At 37.4% G+C, this 22,029-nt stretch overlaps 1 protein-coding gene across 1 annotated transcript; it reads left to right on the forward strand.

The window, feature by feature from the left end:
• The first annotated feature begins 17,918 nt into the window (after positions 1-17,918).
• LOC105871646 (cytochrome c, somatic) lies at positions 17,919-18,909 on the forward strand. The gene has a single exon (XM_076010713.1). The coding sequence runs from the start codon at positions 17,987-17,989 to the stop codon at positions 18,302-18,304; it is 318 nt and encodes a 105-aa protein (XP_075866828.1). The 5' UTR covers positions 17,919-17,986; the 3' UTR covers positions 18,305-18,909.
• The last annotated feature ends 3,120 nt before the right edge of the window (positions 18,910-22,029 follow it).

Here is a 22,029-nt window from a genome sequence, read left to right on the forward strand (position 1 = left end):
ATTTAGGGTTTTTGCAGGTGCAATTAGATAAGATGAGGTCATGCTGGACCTACTCCCCTAATCGAATAGGCTGGTGTCCTTATATAAAGGGGGACATTTTGACACAGACACACACACACACATAGGATGAATGCTATGTGTAGATGAAAGCAGAGATCTAGTGATGTACCTACAAGCCGAGGACTGCCAAGTATTGCCAGTAAATCATCAGAAGCTGGAGGAAAAGGCATGGACCACATTCTTCCTCACAGCCTCAGAATCACTTAGTCCTTCTGACACCTTGATATTGGATTTCTCACCTCCAAAATTGTGAGACAAAAAATTTCTGTTGTTTCAGGCACCCAGTTTGTGGTACTTTGTTACAGCACCCTGGGAAACTGATACAACCAGAAACTAGGGATTACTAGATGTTTCATAGGGATTTTTTTAAATTTCAGAGTACTAATGGGGTACAAATGCTATGGTTACATAAATTGCCTTTATACCACCTGAGTCAGAGCTACAAGCGTGCCCATCCCGCAGATAGCACACACCGCACCTGTTAGGTGTGAATTTACCCACCCCTTTCACCCTCCTCAACCTGCCCCGACACCCTAGGAATGTTACTTCCCATATGTACACCTTAGTGTCGATCAATTAGTATCAATTTAATGGTGAGTACATGTGCTACTCCTTTTTCCCTTCATATTTCACTTAGAAGAGTGGGCTCCAGCTCCATCCAGGGTAATACAATAGGTAGTTCATTTTTTATGGCTGAGTAGTATGTATGAGTAGTACTCATACATACACATATGTGGTATACATATACCACATTTTATTAACCCACCCATGTACTGATGGGCACTTGGGTTGTTTCTACATCTTTGCAATTGTGAATTGTGCTGCTATAAACATTCGAGTGCAGATGTCTCTTTTATAGAATGTCTCTTTTTCCCTTGAGGTTGGTACCCAATAGTGTGAGTGCTGGATCAAATGGTAGTTCTACTTTTAGTTCTTTGAGGTATCTCCACACCACTTTCCATAGAGTTGTGCTAGTTTGCAGCACCATCAGCAGCATATGAGTGTTCCTATCTCCCCACATTCGCACCAACATTTGTTGTTTTCAGACTTTTTGATAAAGCCATTCTCACTGGATTTAACTGATACTTCATTATTAATTTTTTTGACTACTTTGAAAATGTTATTCCACTCCCACCTAGCCTGTAGGGTTTTTCCTGAGAAGTCTGTTGCCAGATGCCATTGGAGCTCTTAAGTTATTTGCTTCTTATCTCCCCCTACTTTTAAGATCCTCTCTTTGTACTTGACCTTTGAGAGATTGATTTTTAAGTACCTTTGTGTGGTCTTATTTGGATTGAATCTGTTTGGTATTCTAAGACCTTCCTGTACCTGGATATTTATATCTTTCTCAAGTTTTGGAAAGTTTTCTATTATTATTTCTTTGAATAATCTTTCTATCCCTAGCTCTTGCTCAGCTCCCTCTTAAATGCCAATACTTCTTAGATTTGGTCTTCTAAGGTAATTTTTTAATCTTATAGATAGATGGTCTTCATACTGTTTCATTCTGTCTCTTGATTTCTAATGAATTATACATTGGGAATAAACTCTACAAAAGCACAGTTTCACTAAAAAATAGAAACATAATAAAATCAGTTTGTTCTTTTGTTATAAAGCATGAAATCAGTGATGACTTTTATGTATTTAAAATATTTTATTTATATTTAAGGTATACATGATGTTTTGATATATACATATATAGGGAAATGATTACTATAGTCAAACAATCAATATATCTATCATCTCACATAGTTGTCTTTTCAGTATGCATAAAAAGAAGACCTGAAATCTAGTTCCTTAGCAACTTTCCAGTATATAATACAATATTATTAACTATAGTCCTTGTGCCATAAATAAAATCTCTAGACTTATTCATCCTACATAATTGCAATAACTTTGTACCCTTTGAAAATCTCCCTATTTTCCACTCACTCTTGTGAACCACTATTCTACTCTCTGATTCTATGTATTTACCTTCTTTGAGATTTCACATATAAGTGACATCATGCAATAATTGTCCTTCTGCACTTGGCTCATTTTACTTAGCATAAAATCCTCCAAGTTCATCTATGTTGTCACAAGGTTAGGATCTCTTTCTTATTAAATGCTGGATGATATTCCACCATACACATTATATACCATAATTTCCTATCCATTCATCCATCAACAGACACTTAGTAGTTTCCATATTTTTGCTATAATGAATAAAGCTGCAGTGAACACAGGAGTGCAGGTATCTCTATGAGGTCCTGATTTTATTTCCTTTGGATTTTATTTCCAAGGCAGGATTGCCACATCATATGATAATTCTATTTTTTATTCTTTTGAAGAACCTCCATATTATTTTCCATAATGGCTACACTGATTTACATTCCTAGCAATGGTGTATAAGTGCTTCCTTTCCCCCACATCCAGTACTTATCTCTTGTTTTCTGGCAATCGTCATCCTTACAGGGGTGAATCTTAGTATGGTTTATGGTTTTGACTGGCATTTTTATAATGACTGCTTATGTTGAGCACTTTTTCATGTACCTGTTGGTGATTTTTATGTCTTGTATGGAGAAATGTCTATTCCAGTCCCTTACCCACTGCTTAATTGCTTTATATAATTTTTGCTATTAAAATGTGTGAGTTCCTAATATTTTTTATATTAACTACTTATTAGGGATGTGGTTCACAAATATTTTCTCACATACCATAGGCTGTCTTTTCACTCTGTTGGTTGTACCTTTTGCTGTGTAGAAGCTTTTTAGTTTGATACAGCCCTACCTGTTTTTCTTTTCTTGCTTGAGAAATAAAAAAAATTGTGATATACAAAAAATTTCCAATGTCGATGTTGAGGAGTTTTTCTCTGTGTTTTCTTGTATGAGTTTTACAGCTTCAGGTCTTACTCGTTAGGCCTTTAATCCATTTTGAGTTAATTTTTGTGTAAGATATACAATAAGCATCCATTTTCATTCTTCTACTTGTGGATATTAAGTTTTTCCAGCACCTTTTATTAAAGAAACTATCCTTTCCCCATTGTTTTCTCTTGGTGCATTCGTTCAAAATTACTTGACTTTGTATATTGAGTTTATTTCTGGTCTCTTACTGTTTTGACTACTATAGCTTTGTAATACAATTTTAAATCAGGATATATGATGCTTCTAACTTTGTTTTTGTTTTTTCGAGATTGCTTTGGCTGTTCAAGTTCTTTGTGGTCTACAAACAGCTTAAGGGTAGTAAAGGATTTTGAAAATGATACAAAAACAATCAGGCCTGCTGAATCTTTACATAAAATCAAGTTGAAACAGTCTTCTAAAAGACTGAAAATTTGCAGAAAAAGTTTGCATTTAAGGGTCCTAGCAAACCCAGTGCCAAGTTCACCCAAATTATCAATATGTTCTGTCTCTGAGCTTCAGTTTAGGAATAATCTTCTCTTTTGCCTGTCTTCCAAAGTCAACTTGAAGGGTAGGGCTGAGTATATCTGTGAAGGTGTAGCAATAAGACAGAGAAATGGGAAGGAGAAGCACATACTGCTTGTACTCAGTTCTGGAATTGCCTCCTCAAGGTGCTCTCGGACAGACCCTTAGCCCATTTCAAAATTCCAAGAAAGCATCTAAGCAGTTTGTTATCGGTCAAAGTAAGAGGCAAACTCTTCACTAGCTATAGGCACTATAATCTATCTCTTTATTCTTTTTCTTTTTCTCTCTCGCTCTCTCACTGATCTGGGTTTCTGACAGCTTAACTTGACAGATGTCATGAATTAGAACACCAAGGTGATTGCCTTGCATTTCCTCCCAGAGAACTGGTGGCTGGGCAGTCTTCTGGAAAAATGAATGTAAATTCCAGAATGAAGAAAGTCCCTACTTAGAAAGCTCTTTGCAAACTCATTAAACTGATGGCTTTTGGAGAGATATCAAAGAAAGAACCAATAATTGGAAAAAAGTTTAAAAAAAGCATTCAATGTGATCTGTTTTCCATCATAAGGCATTTTAACCACGTATATCAATGAAGAAAAAAGTAGGTAAGCCTTTAAGAAATGTACTAGCAATAACTGTTGTGCTAAAATTATAAGGCATAGAAAAGGAAGGAAGGAAGAAAGAGAGAAGGAAGGGGCAGAGAGAAAGAAAGCAAAGGCGGGAGAGATGGAAGAAGGGAGGGTGGAAATCAAAGTAAGATGCTTTGACAGAATAGCTACACATATAATAAAGATCCTTAAAAATATAAATTGTGTGATGTGATGGAACATACCAAATACAAAGCAAAAAAAGTATGAGAACTAATCCTGGGACATACTTTTGCATGTATAACTTCAACTATGTAGTAAAGCAGGGCAGCAATAGGAAATTTAGGTAAGTACTTAAAAACGTCAGAGGAATTTAATGAGTAAGAAGCTTACTTATTTCAGATTACATAAAGTCCAAAGTCCAGGATGTGACAAAGCTGTTTATAATGACATTATTCTGCACAATAAAGGACAAAGAGAAAAAAAAAAAAAGAAAAGAGCTTTCTTTAACTATCTGCAAAATGTGGAGTGTAGCTGATCACAAAATGTCTGTTACAGCACAATTTTTCATTCTGTCTAAATATCAGCAGTTTCCCATATAAAGAACGACCATAAAACATATCCATAAACTATCCCCATTTGTGCGTATGTGTATCTCTGTACTCAGAAGCACAGGACATCTGCAGTACATGGAGAGTATGTTGTGCTATTAAAAGTGCTCCATAACAATAGATTTTGAGAGCCACTAGATGTCAGCATCTGATGATTCTCTGAAAAACACATTCTCATGCGTTTTTGTTTCTCTCTGCAACAGACTCTGTCCAGCCATTTTCTCCATTGATTAAAAAAATGAATGAGAAATTGTATGCTGTTTAAAATAATCATAACGCTTATAAGAAGATAAGCAATTCATTCAATGTAATAATTTTTTACAATCATGAGTTTTATGATATGTTAAGCAGAGATGAATAAAAATATCAGTGTGTGTATATATGCATTATGCATATATGTGTGTGTATATATACCATATGTATAATGCACAATGCATTGTATGAGAATAAATTTTCAATGCACTTTTTTACCTCCTTAACCTCCTAACAAGTATTTCTCTTTTCAAGACAGTATCTTGCACTGTGAAAAGGAATGAAGACATCTGATGTTTTCTTTGCTATTTTCACTGTATTGGAAATTTAGTCCTTTGTACCTTGTGTGGATTTGGATGCAATATCTCTACGCTTCTGCAGATCTATTATGTCCTTGATGACAGCTAGAAGAGTATCTTTTCCATTGATGGAATGTTTGGCATCGTTTCATATGTCTGTTGGCTTTTTGTATGTCTTCATTGGAGAAATGTCTATTGAAGCCTTTTGTGCATTTTTCAGCAGGGTTGTTTCCTATTGAGTTTCCTATTGAGTTGCAGGAGTTCCCTATACATTTTGCCTATTAACCACTATAGTTTGCAAATAATCTGTCCCATTATGTAGGCTGCCTTTTCACCATGTTGATTATTTCCTTTGCTGTGTAGAAGCTTTTCAGGTGGATGTCTTGTCTACTTTTGCTTTTGTTGCCTGTGCTTTCTGGTGTCATATATAAGAAACCATTGCCATGGCCGATGTCAAGGAGCTTTTCCCTTGTGTTATCTTCTGGGAGTTTCGGGTCTTACATTAAAGTCTTTAATCCTTGTTCAGTTGATTTTGTGTATGGTGTAAGATAAGCATCCAGTTTCATTCTGTTGCATGTGGATATTCAGTTTCCTAACACCATTTACTGAAAAGACTATGCTTTCCTCATTGTGTAATTTTGGTGCCCTTTTCAAAAATGAATTGATTGTACATGCGTAGACTTTTTCTGGATTCTCTACTCAGTTCTATTGCTCAACATGTCTGTTTAATGCCAGTACCATACTGGTTTAGTTACTGTAGCTTTGTAATATATTTAGATATAAGGAAATGCAATACTTCTGGTTTGGGGGTTTTTCCCCCCTTCATCAGGATTGCTTTGACCACTTGGAATCTTTTGTGGTTCCATATGATTTTTAGGATGTTTTATTTCTGTAAAACACTCCATTGGGATTTTTGATAAGGATTACTTCAAATCTGTAGAATACTATGCATATTATGGACATTTTAATAATATTAAATCTTCTAATACATAGACCTAAGATGTCTTTCCATTTGTATATGTCTTCTTTAATTTCTTTGATTTATTTTTGGCAGTTTTCAGTGCATAAGACTTTCATCTTTTTCATTAAGTATATTCCCAAGTATTTTATTCATTTTGATCCTATCATGACATGTTTCTTAATTTCCTTCAGATAGCTCTTTGTTAATACACAGAAATGCCACTCATAATTGCATGTTGATTTTCTACTCAGAAACTATACTGAATGCATTTATTAGTTCTAAAATTGTTTTGTTGCTGTTGTGCCTTTAGGATTTCCTCATATATGATCATAACTGTAATTCTTCTCCTCTTATTTTTGGATGCCTTCTATTTCTTTTGTTTACTTAACTGCTCTGGCTAGGACTTCTACTGCTATGTGAAATAGAATCAGCAAGAGTGTACATCCTTGCCTTGTTTCTGATTGTAGAGGAAAAGTGTCAGATTTTCATCATTAATTATATTATATAATGCTAGCTGTGGGCTTTTCCTATATGGCTTTTATTTTGTTGAGTACATTTCTTCTATACACAGTTTCTTGAGACTTTTCATCATGAAAGGATGTTAACATCTGTCAAATACTTTTTCTATATCTGTTAAGATGATCATGTGATTTTCATCCTTTGTTGTGTGAACATGTCATTGTGATGTACACATTAACTGATTTGCATATGATGAAACATCCTCAAATCTCAGGGATTATTTTCACCAGATCATGCTCTATAATTCTTTTAATGTGCTTTTGAAATTGGTTTATTAGTATTTTGACGATTTTTGCATGTTGGTTCATCAGGGATATTGACCTGTAGATTTCTTTTAGTGGCTTCATCTGGCTTTGGTATAAGGGTAGTGCTGGCCTTATAAAGTGGGTAGAAAATATTCCCTCTTCTTCAATTTTTTGGAAAATTTTGAGAAGTGCTGGCATTAATTCCTTAACTCTGTCATAGGATTCACCAATGAAGCCTTCTGATCCTGGGCATTTTTTGGTTGTGAGCTTTTATATTATCCATTAAATTTTTTTGTTTGCTATTGATATGTTTAGTGATCTATTTCTGGCTTCATTACTTAGTTTTGGTAGCCTGTGTGTTTTAGAAATCTACTCATTTCTTCAAGGTTATCCAATTTGTTGTCATATCATTATTCATATTAGGCCCTTATGAGCCTCTTCATTTCTATGGCATCTTTTATGTTTTCTCATTCCCTTCTGATTTTATTTTATTTTTGTTCAGTCTTGTCTCTTTATTTCTTTGTATAACTAAGGGCTTGTCAAATTTTTGAAATCTCCTCAGAGACACCAATCTTAGTTTCTTTGATTTTTTTCCTATATTGTCTATTTTATTCATTTCTGCTATAACCTTTGTTATTTTATTTCTTCTCTCAATATGGGCTTATTATTTTCTTCCTTTTCTAGGTCCTTGTGGTATAAATGTAACTCATTTATTTGGGGTATTTTCATTTGTATACTGGAGGCTTATCACTACTAGCCATCCCCATAGTACTGCTTTTTATGTATCCAATAAAATTTTTAAATGTTTTCTTTTCTTTTTATTTGTTTTAATGCATATTTAATTTACTTTTTTATTTCATCTTTTACCCATTAGTTTTTCAAGGGTATATTGTTTAATTTCCAGATATTTGTCAATTTTTCCAGTTTTCCTTATTGTTATTACTACTTTCATTCCATTAAGTTTTAAAAAAAGACAGTTGGTATGAGTTCAATCTTCTTAAATTTGTTAAGACTTGCTTTATGATGTAACATGTGATCTATGCTGGATAATATTCAGTGTGTGCTTGAGAAGGGGTGCATTTTACTACTCTTGGGCATCATGGTCTATGTATGTCTGTTGTGTACATTAGACCCATAATGTTATTCATATCTGTTAACTTATTGATTTTATGTCTTGATTTATATCCATTATTGAAAGAGAGGTGTTAGAGTCTCCTACTATTATATTGTATTGCTCTCTAGTTCTCCCTTCAGATCTGACAATGTTTGCTTCAAGTATTAATATTTAGGTGCTCTGATGTTGGGTGCATATGTATTTATAATTTTAACATATCATCCTGATGATCTGAATTTTCTTTATTATATAATGATCTTAGTTTTATACACTGACAGTTTTTGGCTTAAAGTCCGTGTTGTCTGATAAAAATAGGTGTCTCTGTAAAAGAGAGACATTTTGACACAGGGAGGACAGCAGGTGAAGACTGTAGCTATGCTGCCACATGGCAAGGAACTACCAGGAACTGTGAGAGAAGGCTGAGAGAGATCCTTACCTGGCACCTTCAGAGCAAGTGTGGCCCCCAGGACATCATGAGAGTGGACTTCTGGCCTTCAGAATGGTGAGGCAATATATTTCTCAGTTTAAGACACTCATTTTATGTTACCTGATTAGGGCAGCCCTAGCAAACTAAATAAAGACATTAAAACAATGACAGTTAAAAATGGGTCCATTAAAAACCAGTTGTGACAAAGAGTATGAGAAAAAGTACAGAAGGCTAAAATAATTATACAGTATGTAAGGACATATAAAGTGGGGGTAAGGAAAACAGACTTATTTGTAGTGAAGAGTAATTAAAAAAACAGTTTGCTGGAGATGGTGGAGCCAGAGCAGGAAGTAATAAGATGGCCACTTGCCATGTTCTGTAGGACTGAAGGAACTTAAGTGAGAGACAATTGAAGAAGGGGCTTTACATTTCTGTTAGTCATGTGAGTTCTCAAATATAAGTATTTATTCATAAAGATGGATGGTACAAATGATCCATGAATTGGGCCATAACTGGAAAGGAACATGGGAACTATCAATTCATCTGTTGGTAAGTCACTCAAAAGTTTATCTTCAAAGTAGAGAAGTGCCAGAATTTGTGTTTACATGGATGAACGCACACACACACACACACACAATTCTTTGCCAAGTGTTCAGATTTTGAGGTGGATCTATGCTCTTTATCATTTCTTATTCTATTTATTTGATTCACATCCTCTAAGCTGTTTTTATGTGATGTTGCTCATAGTTTGACAAACAGTGAATGTGGTTACAAATGGGAGTGAGAGGGGAGGTGGCAGTTAGGGTAGAGATATTAATGAATTCCAGGAAACTGTGGGGAGAAAAAGACAGAATTTAGAAAAGATGATGTATGGCAGGCTACCTTGAAGTCTCTAGACGGTGGTGCCACTATAGCACATTATTAATGGCAATGTGATACTCTCTCAAGAAGTGTGACCTCTGGAGTCACTGTGGAAAATGATGTAATGAGTACAAAGGCAGTCTGGCTCAAATATTCCTTCAAGACTGTTTTCCTGTTACCTGCTTGCAAGATGAGGTCTTAGCAATAAACTTCTGACAGATTATATTGGAGAGGATAACTCTCAGCATTAATAAATGTGTCTATCACGACAAAATTTTACATCACAACAAACATTCACACCCCATATAATTAACGAACATATATCAAGAGAGACATGGGGAAAAATCAGCATATCAGGATATTACCCACAATTTAGAGGTGATGTTCTCAATGACTTCCTCAAATGATCTTGTGGGCTCTTGGCATTTTTTGAAGTAAACATTTATTTCTCTTGATTACCTAAGTAATCAAGGCACCCTTTCATTGTAATGAGCATAAAGTTCAGCCCGAAACAAGTCCCTACCATCTATCTCCAATGACAAAGCAGAGACTAAGAAAAATATCTGATGCTGTGTTACACAAGCATTACATGAGAAATTTTGGTTTTACAAGTTAAACTGCCATTGAGAAATTCCATAAGAAGAAGAACTTGTAAAAGAAAAACAATGCTCTTCAGGTCATATATGGTAAAAATATATATATATTGAAAAAAAAAGAAAAGAAAAACTGTTAATTTTCAATGCCCCGGAGGTAAAAATGACATTGCACATGTCAGGGACCACTGAAAGAAAATCTGAGATCTATTATATTTCAGGATCATAACCATTAATCTATAGATAAAGGTAATTATTAGCCTAGTCCTACTCTTCTTTATTTTGAGCAGTTGTAGCGGTTTATTGTTCAAGGAATTGCTCCGAGTTCCCTGAGCGGAGACACAGCGGGAGTTGGTGTGGGCCGCTGTGTGAGAGCTGATCAGCCGGCCCCAGTGCCAAAGCCCCTTCCTTCCCCTCTGCTCTGTCACAAGGGGGAGGGGAAACTACAAAGAGTTTTCTTCTCTGCTGCTCCTTTCCCGACCAGTGTCCCAAACTGGGGGCGCTGGAGGGAGACTGCAGGCTGGACAGGACCTTCCCAGAGCCGGTTCTGTCAGCGCTGCCCCAGGAAGCCGCAGCGGCTCTCGGTCTCCCCAGGGTTGCTCCTGTTAAAAACGTTAGGTTAAATTTAGCAGAATTTATTTGAGGAAAATACAGTTGATGAATCACCAGCACTCAGAATCAAGAGAAGTTGCCAGATCTCCCCCCAGCAATGTGGACAGTCAGTGTTTACAGACAGACAAAGGAATGAAGAACCAAAACAGCTTGACCGCTCACAGGTGGCGTTTGCCTGCCATGGACCTGGTCTGCCCGGTGGACAGCCTGCCTTTAGCCAAAGCTCGGCTGCTCGGATCGGCTGGGCTCAGCTGACTTCTTCCAAGATTGTACTCTTTTTTGTTTTTAATTCGACAACATACTCTTAAGTTAGTTGCAGTTTGTTTAAGTACTAAGGTAAGTTGCAGTTTGCCATGAGGTATTCAGAGTATGGAGGGAGATTTAGGTTAAATTTAATTTAATGATTTCCCCCTTTGGTCATCTTCTGAATTTTGAGAGACTGACCCAAACCTTGGGGACTGATGCTGCTCTCTGTCACCACCATTATCTTGCTTGGTCTCAGTATGGAATTCACAATTCGTTATGTGACTTCAGTTGAATGTTTCTGTATATTCTCTTTGTGTTTCCTTTATTCTGCTCATAACCGTAGTAAGACCACTTGGCAGATCGCAAATGGCTGGACGAGTGCTTTTCCTTCTTGAGAGGTTGTGTGTGCCAGGGACACCACTGTGGTGGCTAGCAGGAGGAGAATACTAAGAGATTGAAGTAGACTCCCTAACAGGGACCCCCAAGTAATCAAACTGATGAAAATCAAATAAATAAATGATGAGCCAGAAGGGGAAACTACTTGTTTTAAACAGGTAGCTTATCTGTTGATACATGCTAAAAATATCAAGGGTTTTTAACACTTGATCAAAGTAGGATCATAGCTTACTCTGAATAATAGTTATTCTTTTAACCAGAGTGATCTTTTAAAGACTTCAAGGCTGGGTGAGGTGGCTCAAGCCTGTAGCAATTCTGGAGGCTTCTCTCGGAAGATTACTTGTGGGCAGGAGTTTGAGACCAGCCTGGGCAACACAGCAAGATGCCATCTCTACAAACAACAGAAAAATTAGAGTATGGTTGGCACACCTGTAGTCCCAGCCACTCAGTAGGCTGTAGCAGGACAATTGCTTGAGCCTAGGAGTTTGAGGTCCCAGTAAACAATCATGATGCCACCGAACTCTACCCTGGGCAACACAGCAAGACCCTGTCTCAAAAAAAAAAAAAAAAAAAAAAAAAAAAAGACTTCAAAGGCAAATACAGAGAGTTACACAGTTGTAAAAAACCTTAGTTCTTTCAAGAGAGAGGACTCAGTTTTCTTAAGTGAACAAAAACCTCGTGAAGACAACATGAAGCACAGGAAATTATCTTGCTAAAACATAGAATCTTTGTTTCCTAGGTCACTCACCTGAAAGATAAAGAAAAAGCTTTCTCAATTATCTATTAAGAACAGATAAATACTCCGAGAAAACCTTGTTGTATAAAACAGGTGACTATTATTGTTCTATAATAGTTTTGCATCAGTGTACTTTTAATACTAATATTCTATTTTTAGAAAATTTTATAAACATTTCCCTTCTAGTCTTAACCAGCTTAATCATACATAAAAATTCTTTTCACAAGATTCATGTTCCACAAACCACCTACAAACTTTTTTTGTTTTATTCAGTTTTTATCTTATACTTTTCCTGTTTTCAGTTTAGAACAAGCAGTCATTCTCCTTTAGAATAGATTTACTTTCTTCTTCCCTTAACAAAGCTAAATATCTTCATACTTTATAGCTTTTCCTTATCAAGAACACATCTTACATTTCTTGTACAGTTGCATGTAGAGTTGTTTCCCTTATTATTTCTAGTAATTTTAGTTAGAGATATTAATTATAATTCTTAATCCAGAGACCTTAAATTCCAGTGAACACTAGGAAGCACGCAATTCTGAACTTTCTCTCAAACCAGCGATCTATATATCTGCAAATCCATGAATCATCATTTCTAGAAGCACGTGCTTTGTCATAGTACAGTCGGGTCAGCAGTCTGAAATGTCAGTTCTTGATGTGCTCTTGGCCAGAGAGTGACATGACATGCCAAAAACTAGGTAGCATGAAATGAGGTTTGTTGAGGAGAGAAAGACAGGATTATAGATCAAAAGCAAGATATAGGTTTACAGAACAGGAGCAAGATACACTCACCAATGATGATGAATGTACATTTTGTACACCACTTGTTGTACAATAGTGGCCTTGGTTATGGTCTGGGGTCTTGGCTTGGGCCCTCCTTGAACTTCAGGCGTCATCACAGAACCACTTTGATGGACCGTTGGGAGTTATATGACCTGAGTCTGACTCTGCATGGGGGTCTCCCATAAGTCTCTCTGAAATCCCATTTGGGGAGGGGAACCCCAATAGAGATTTAAGCTAATGACATAATAATTAGCCTTAGGTTGTCCTACATCACCTTCCCGGCCCCATTGTGCCTGCACTGCTTGCCCTGAGGACTAGAAAACATCTGCATTCTTTGCAATTGGTGAGTTAAGTTCTGATTGGCAGGTTCCCAGGGCATCCCCTCCTCCTCCAGAGGTAGCAATTGCTCAGGTGGCCCTTTTGTCTCTAGGAGGGGCCAGAGGTCCCTGGCTGTCAATTTGCCTGACAGTACAATTTGTGAAAATGGCATGAAACATGTTTACTAACAATCCCAAATACTAATATTTTTAGTCTCTGTGTAATAAGAAACTGTAAAGGAGGCAATACACAGCCTACAGAATGGGAGAAAATATTTGCTCTCTACATATCTGTTAAAGGGCTGATAACAAGAATCTATCTAGAACTTAAAAATATCAAGAAGAAAAAAATCAAACAACCCCATCAATAAATGGGCAAAGGAAATGAGCAGAAACTTTTCAAAAGAAGACAGAATAATGGCCAGCAAACATATAAAAAAAATGCTCAACATGTCTAATCATTAGAGAAATGCAAATGACAACCACAGTGAGATATCACCTAACCCCAGTGAGATTGGCCCCTATCAAAAAATCTCCAAACTACAAATGCTGGTGAGATTATGGAGAGACAGGAACAGTCTTACACTGTTGGTGGGACTGCAAATTAGTGCAAGCTTTGTGGAAAAGAATTTGGAGACACCTCAAAGAGCTAAAAACAGAAATACCATTTGATCCAGCAATAGCATTATTAGGCATCTACCCAAAAAAGCATGATACATTCTATTATAAAGACATCTGCACCCGAATGTTTATGACAGCACAATTCACTATTGCAAGGATGTGGAAACAACCCAAGTGTCCGTCAATTTATGAGTGGATTATTAAAATTTGGTATATGTTTACAATGGAATATTACTCAATTCTAAGAAATGACAGTGGGCTAGCACCACTTATATTATCCTGGATTGAGTTTAAGCCCATTATCCAAAGTGAGGAGACACAAATCGGAAGAATGGGCCCCACATGTACTCGCCATCAAATTGGTACTGACTGATTAACACTATGGTGCTCAAAGGGTGGTGGTGTTCACCAGGGATCTGAGGGTTGGGGGGGGGGGGCGTTAGACCCACATCTGAGGGATGTGGCGAGCATTGTGGAGGGGAAGGGTATACCTCTAGCCCTTGCTAGGGAGAGGCAAAGATATAAAATGCAACCAAAATGTTTGTACTCTCATATTTTCTTATATTTTCCTGGATAGAGCTTAAGCCCATTCTCCTAAGTGAGGTATCACAAGATCGGAAGAATAGGCTCCACATGTACTTGCCATCATATTGGCACTGAGTGAACAACACTATGGTGCTCACACGGTAGTGATATTCTCCAGGGATTAGGGTGTTGGGGGTGGGCTGGTAAACCCACCACTAATGGATGCGGTGAGCATTGTAGAGGGGAAGGGCATGCCTCTAATCCTCACTTGGGTGAGGCAAAGACATAAAATGTAACCAAAATGTTTGTATCCTAATAATATCCTGAAATAAAAATAAAAAAGAAATTGTATCTATCCCCTTAGGCTCTTTTGGCTAGGCCTGAGAATTAAATGGTTGCATAGATATCCCTCAGCCTCAATGTTCCAATGTTGATGATAACACTATTAAAACCTTCGGGTGTAGGAAGTACATCTTTCACATGAGAAGTTTATTTTGGTAATTAATGTCACTTTTTAACAATTATTCTTTGATTACTCATGAAGATGAGGCATTAACCAGCTAGCTAGCCATCACCTTAAGCTATTTTTCTTGCACACAAATTTTGTAATATAGATAACAAACTTATTTACCAGTAAACCAGGCTAGAAAATTTTGTGTATCTGTATTATATTTAATGCCAACAACTCTCAAGATAAGCCTGTTTTAGTCAACGCAACAATATTCTTATTTACCAAAGATTATCCAAGATACATGAACTTGGAAAGTTTTGGGTTGGGTCTCCTTTCTCTGAGAAAATATTTAACTTATATGAGCACTTGTTTTTCTTAAAGCCAGTGAAATAGAGCTCTTTTGCAATTTTAATTTGGCAATACCATAAGAGGATAAAAAAAATCACACACATATATACCAACATGTAAAAAGACACAGATTCCATTCTAAAATTTTAGCCCTGTGCCAGATATGAAAATACAAGCTCACTAATTTATTAAAGAATATTTGTATCCAAATTTTGTTTGTTTTGGCTAATTAAACAAGAATATCCACCCAGATGATCAAAATGCTTTACTACTATTTGTGAAAGGGAAAAAAATGAAAAGGAAATAATCTTTTAGAATTTTTCATTTGCCAGTTTCCAAATAGTTCTTTCTTTTTCTCTCTCTCTCTCTCTCTTTCTCTCTCTCTTCTCTCTGTAAGTCATCTTCCATACACTTGCATTTCCAAAGAGATGGCTCTTAGGGACAACAAGCTAGAAAATTTGCACATCTGAGGCACAGAGCTGAGATTTCAGGCCTAAATACTATAATTTGCCTGTTCCAAGAAAAATGAGTAAGCCCCTTTCAGACAAGATGGCTCAGGATGGGCCTTAAACAGAGGTAAGGCTTGTTATGTAGATAGAAGGCATGTGTTCCCCATTGTAAAAGTTTCTAATGACTTAGTACTCATCATATTCCACTAGAGAGAGAGAGAGAGAGAGAGAGAGAGAGAGAGAGAGAGAGAGAGAGAGAGAGAGAGAGAGCACCTTACAAATGAAGATTTCCTTCATGGATGTAAATTTGTTTTGCAGAAGGGTCTCAAAGCTACTGGTTGAAAAGAGTGCTCATGCCAGAAAGGCTTATTTTGGAAAATAATTTGGCTAGATGGGCAGTTTTCTATTTCAGCTTGTGTCATTTAATGAAAGTACTGGGAGGGTGGTGTGCACTGAAGAATAGGACAAATGTTTCATGCTGGACTCATTATAAATACTTCTAATCTCATCCTCAAGTCAGAGGCTGGTTCAGCCTTTTTTTTTTTTTTTCAAGATTGAGTGACAGACCAATCAGGTTCTCTGAGCCCCACAAGGTTGTCTAAATGAACTAGAATGACAGGCATGGAAAACAATACTGAAAGAAGTTAAATATTGCCATTAATTTTTTCTCTGGACCGCCTGCTGATGTGGGATGGGAACTGAGGATTAGGCTAGATCCTGTTAGAGGACCTCTCCTAAGAGAAAGAGAAGCTATCAATCCTGTTAGTCACTGCGCAGGACTAGATTAAATCATATCGTAAATTAAATATTTTGAACACTTCCATTCGTGTTTTTCCCCCAACTCCCATGTGCTAATTTTGAGTGCTATGTGGGAAGCCGGTGAGCTCATCTGAAATTTCCAAAAGGCATAGTTTCCCAAATCATGTTATATTTGGAACATGAGACATACTAAAACAGGGATGTCTCAAGCACATACACAGTCTCTTATCTCTTAAGTTACTTAGCCGATTTTGGACTCTCATGTGGCAAGAGGCTGGCGGGCTGGGGTGTGAACCTTTGGGTGATAGAGATTAATCCCCACAATCTTTCGGAGCTGAGGAAATGCAGTCACACGGACTCACGCTTGAAAGTCCAGCAGGCCCAGACCTGACCTATGTTAGCAAAGGAGAATTAGTCCAAGATTTTCTATTCATACAAAGCACTCACCTCTGACCTAGCTCAATCCATAACTGATTTAGGTAATCAGTGCCTCAACTTATCTTTCTAACAGAGGAAAGAAGGAGAAATCTCTAGGGCTCTCATCATTGTTTTATACATAATTACCTGCATATCATAAAATATTTACATATAAGCTGAAAGCAAAATATATACAAACTTATTACTGTTAAGTTTCAGTGTGAAAATGTTGGCTCTTAGTGCGCTCATGGCCGAAGAATGACCAGACAGCCAAAACAGTGAGGTTTATCGAGGAAAGAAAGATAGGATTATAGGGCAGGAGCCAGACATAGGTTTATAGAGCACGGTACATTTGCCACAGATGACGACTGGACCCACTGTCACAGGAAAGGGAGAGCAAAAGGAAGGGCACAACAAAGACACTTGGTTATAGTTGCATCTTGTTTTACAGTGCCCGGATTGGGACCTCCCTAGGGGCTCAGACCTGCACCAGGGAACCACTGTGATTGGACGGCTGGGAGCTGCATTACTCCGCACGCGGGTTGTTCTAGGTCTGTTTCCGCACTCCCTGGTACCTGTGCCTCTTGGCCCTCGGGCTGCAGAGTCCTCTGCATTCCTTTGCAGCTGGTGCCCTGAGTCATGACTGGCCGTTCACAGGGTGCTCCCTCCTCTAATACAAAGGTCCCCAGCAGAGAATAGCATTAATAAACAAGTCTTTAATTCATTTATTGAGAACACTTACTATATATCTGTAAATAGTTTATGCAGTTTAATTCATAAACATAAATTTTAAAATATGCATGCTGTCATAAATCATGATCAAACCTGTGGAAAGGGTGGAAGTGAGCAGCTGAGAGGGACAGGCAGGGGACAGAGGACATGGCAGGAAGATATATTAATAAGTGGTTGAAATGAATGCCCTGACTTCCTTCCTTCCATTTCTTTCCTTCTTTCTTTGTTTCCTTCTTCTTTTATTCTTTCTTTCAAAACATATACCTCGGCTGGGCGCAGTGGCTCACGCCTGTAATCCTAGCACTCTGGGAGGCTGAGGTGGGTGGATCGCTGGAAGTCAGGAGTTTGAGACCAGCCTGAGCAAGAGCAAGACCCTGTCTCTACAAAAAATAGAAAGGAATTAATTGGCCAACTAAAAAATATATAGAAAAAATTAGCCGGGCATGGTGGCGCATGCTTGTAGTCCCAGCTACTTGGAAGGCTGAGGCAGGAGGATCGCTTGAGCCCAGGAGTCTGAGGTTGCTGTGAGCTAGGCTGACACCACGGCACTCACTCTAGCCTGGGCAACAAAGTGAGACTCTGTCTTAAAAAATATATATATAGGAGAGCGGGACGTCCGGCTTCTGACTGGGAACCTTCGTGTCGTCAGCAACCAAAGAGAGAATTAAATATGGGTGATGTTGAGAAAGGCAAGAAGATTTTTGTTCAGAAGTGTGCCCAGTGCCACACTGTGGAAAAGGGAGGCAAGCACAAGACTGGGCCAAATCTCCATGGTCTCTTTGGGAGAAAGACAGGTCAGGCTGCTGGATTCTCTTACACAGACGCCAATAAGAACAAAGGCATCACCTGGGGAGAGGACACACTGATGGAGTATTTGGAGAATCCCAAGAAGTACATCCCTGGAACAAAAATGATCTTCGCCGGCATTAAGAAGAAGGGAGAAAGGGCAGACTTGATAGCTTATCTCAAAAAAGCCACTAATGAGTAATAATTGGCCACTGCCTTATTTATTACAAACCAGAAATATCTCATAACTTTTTTTATGTGTACCATAATTTAATTGGTCTCATACACCAGAATTCAGATCATGAAAGAGTGACAAGAATATTTTTGTTGGACAGTCCTGATTTAACTAAGACTGGCTTGTGGTTAATTCGGTTTTTTGAATTCTGATAGTAATTCCAATACAGTAAATGCTATCACTGTTTTCCCCCCTTCTGAAGATGTGATTGGATTAATTAGTAGTGTTCAACTTTTCACAAGAATGGTAAATTGCCATTTCAAAACCTGTTGAAGATTGGTTTTATATTTAGATTTATATAACTGGTTATGTGAATATATTTAAATACTAGGGAAATCGCTTCACTGTCTTGGAACCAAGCAAGACTCACTGGTGTTTTAATTTGTGTTTATTAGCCTGTTAAAGGCGAGGGCTGGAGATAAGGTAGCTGTGTTTACTTTATATATTTTTGGTCTTCGCTATGCCAATCCAATTTCCCTATGTCTACTAAAATGCTGCCTTTTATTTATTGAAAGGCATTTTAGTGTGGTTTATGTGTAATATCAAATAAAGAATATTTAACACTTCTCACATTTTAAAAAAAAAAAAAAAAAAATATATATATATATATATGTATGTGTGTGTGTGTGTGTGTGTGTGTGTGTGTGTGTGTATATATATCTCAGCTGAAGAGGGCTGAAAGACTCCTTTTTTCCAAGGGGATGATGAAGAAACTGTGTGTTCTGCACCTGCATTCTGACTGCCACTTGTCACATGAGATCAGATGTAATGTTTTCCACTTGTAGCATATGCTGGTGCTTGAAAGTCTCAGGTATTGGAGTCTTTTGGATTTTGGATTTTCACAGTAGAGATGCTCACACTGCATCCTCTCCCCCACAGTGTGCGGTTGGTTGTGCGTTACAAATGTAACACTTAGGAGCTGCAACTCCTGTTCCTTTTCTAAGTACTAAGGGTTAGTTTTCTTGTACATCACAGGTTTCCTAGGAATAAGCTTAATGCAGACAAACCTTGAAGATATTGCCAGCCTGGTTGCAGACCATCACAAGATAGTGAATATCGCAACGAAGGCAGGCAATCACACAATTGTTTTGGTTTGCCAGTGCATATAAAAGTTGTATTTACACTATACCATAGTCTATCAAGTGCGCAATAGCATTTTACCTAAAAAAGTACATACCTTAACTAAAAATAACTTCATTGCTAAAAAATGGTAATGACTGCAGCTTCCTCCCCAATCTTAGCCCTCACTGTATGGAAGAGAGGGTTTTGCTCTGGGTTAGGTTTTGGCTTAAGGCCATGTTATGGCTGATTTCATTTTCTATCCAGACTACTAAAAGTTTCTCCATATCAGCAATAAAGGTATTCCTTTTTCCTCCCCTTTATCTTATATTCTTTCACGTGTTCACTGGAGCAGCACTTTTTATTTCCTTCAGGTACTTTTATTTGCATTCACTATTTGGCTAACTTTTTGGCACAGGAGACCTAGCTTTCAGCCCATTTCAGCTTTCAACATACCTTGCTCACTAAGCTTAATCATTTATAGCTTTTGATTTAAAGTGCATGACTCTTCCTTTCAATGAACTCTAATAGGCCTAGTAGGGTTAGTAACTGGCCAAATTTTAATACTGTTGTGTCTCAGGGGATAGAAAGACACAGAGAGAGGGAGAGAGATAGGGGAATGGCTGGATGGTAGAGCAGACAGAAAATAGGCAGAATTTATCATCTAAGTTTGCTGTCTTCTTTGGGCACAGTTCTTGGCATTTCAAAACCATTATAATGATAACATCAAAGATCACAGATCATTGTAACAGATATATGCATAAAAAGTTGAAATATTGCAAATATTACAAAAATGTAACAGAGATACAAAATGAGCACCTGCTGTTGGAACATGGTGCCAATAGACTTGCTAGGTGCAGGGTTGCCAGAAACCTTAAATTTCTTAAGAAGTGCAATATCTGCGAAGTGCAATAAAGCAAAGCACAATAAAACAAGGTGTGCCTGTACTTAAATTTGGATCAGAAATTAAAGAACCTTTTTGATAATCTCTTTGACAACCTTTGAAGATATTAGCTTAAAATACTCTTTAAAAAACTTTGATGAAATTTAGCTTATTATGTTCCAATTTAAGGAGCATAAGTTCTACAGAAAATTATTTTAAAGACAATAGTAAACGGAACTGTGCTCAAATGCTGTGTGTTCCTGAGAGTTGGTAAGAAATCCAGCTGAGAATTCTTTTCTCAACCAAATTTCACTAGGGAATTAAGACCTAATGTCCTAAGGCATTCATAACATTTAATAAAGTCGCTTTTCTTCTGTGCATCTCGAATGGAAATATTTATGTAACATCCTTGGACAAACTGAAGAAATAATCACTGGCATCATTTCATTTCTTCTGTTGCTCAGATGGCCAATTTGGGTTGAGAATGTAGATCACTGGATTAAGACCTAAAATATCGATTACAGTCCCTAGAAATAGTTACTTTATTCAAATTAATTAAGCAGGCTCTTAGACATGGAAAGCTACTACCCTGTATTATAATAATATAAATTCTCTTAAATGAATTTAAATTTACCATCTCATCAAATTAAATGACTTTTTTGATTCTGTTAAACATACAAATTTAGGCTCAAATGACCTGAATTCTAGACAAAGTAATTTGACGCCTCAATGCTTCTCCACATTTCTGTTTGCAGAAGCTGCATTGCTTGATTACCCAGAGCCTCTGTGATTGTCCCCAGATGTTTGTTTCTATGCTGGTTGTATTTTTATCATCATAGCATATTTAATTTAATGTGCCATATAAACTCATGGAATATGAGTATAAAAAGATAGGGAGTTTTTGTTTTTACTAAATTGAAATAGAATGCGTTGGAAGATTACATAATGACAAATAATTAACGGCTACTGGGTGAGGCATCTACAAAACTTTGGGAAAATAATCACAAAGTGCTATATATAATTTTTACCATCACATTGTTTTGCAAGTGTCTGTAAGTTTTCTTTCTTTCATAAAGCAACCCAACATAGGAACTCGGCAACATTTACATCTCTGCCCCTTGGGGAAAAGCTGGGATGCACCCTGTGCCTTCTCTCTGCCAACACACATTCATTTCTTGGAGTCCTGTCATTTCTCTAGGGCTTTACATGTGAAGTAAGGCTGGTTTTCCTCGAGCTTTTGCATTTTTAAAACTGATCATGGACTTAATTATTACTTTTTGTGGTGAGAACATTCAAAATGTATTCTAAACTACCATTTAGAAAGGGGTTCAGAGCCAATAAATAAGGGCACAGGCCACCTCTCCTGGCTCCCCCTCTATAGCTGCTCACCCCCTTGGGGAGAGCCTCAGGCAGTCAGGAGAGAGGCAGGAAATGGTTATGTCTTCCTCTTGCCAGCAAGCCTTCCCTCCCTAATGCTCATGCTTCTCCACAAAGTCTTTCTGTTCCCCTTAGTTACTAAATTTGGGTAACCAAAATACAGACTTTTTCCCTCTGCTTTCTGATGCCTTTTAATCTTTTTTAACTGAGGCAATGAGGAGCAAACATGTGGCTTAGCCCTTCCAAAGTTTTCAGTGGAAGGAAAGACAAAAGTGAGGTAAGAGAAATGCAGAGACAAAATTATCAATGTATCAGAAATATTCCCCACCATGAATATTAACCTCACTGACAATAATGATCTAGTTTTCCAGAT

The sequence above is a fragment of the Microcebus murinus genome, chromosome 15, assembly GCF_040939455.1.
Source record: "Microcebus murinus isolate Inina chromosome 15, M.murinus_Inina_mat1.0, whole genome shotgun sequence".
NCBI classification, from domain to species: Eukaryota; Metazoa; Chordata; class Mammalia; order Primates; family Cheirogaleidae; genus Microcebus; species Microcebus murinus.

Excerpts from the sequence above, each read along its gene's own strand:
- LOC105871646 (XM_076010713.1), top strand. The coding sequence starts at position 17,987 with ATGGGTGATGTTGAGAAAGGCAAGAAGATTTTTGTTCAGAAGTGTGCC.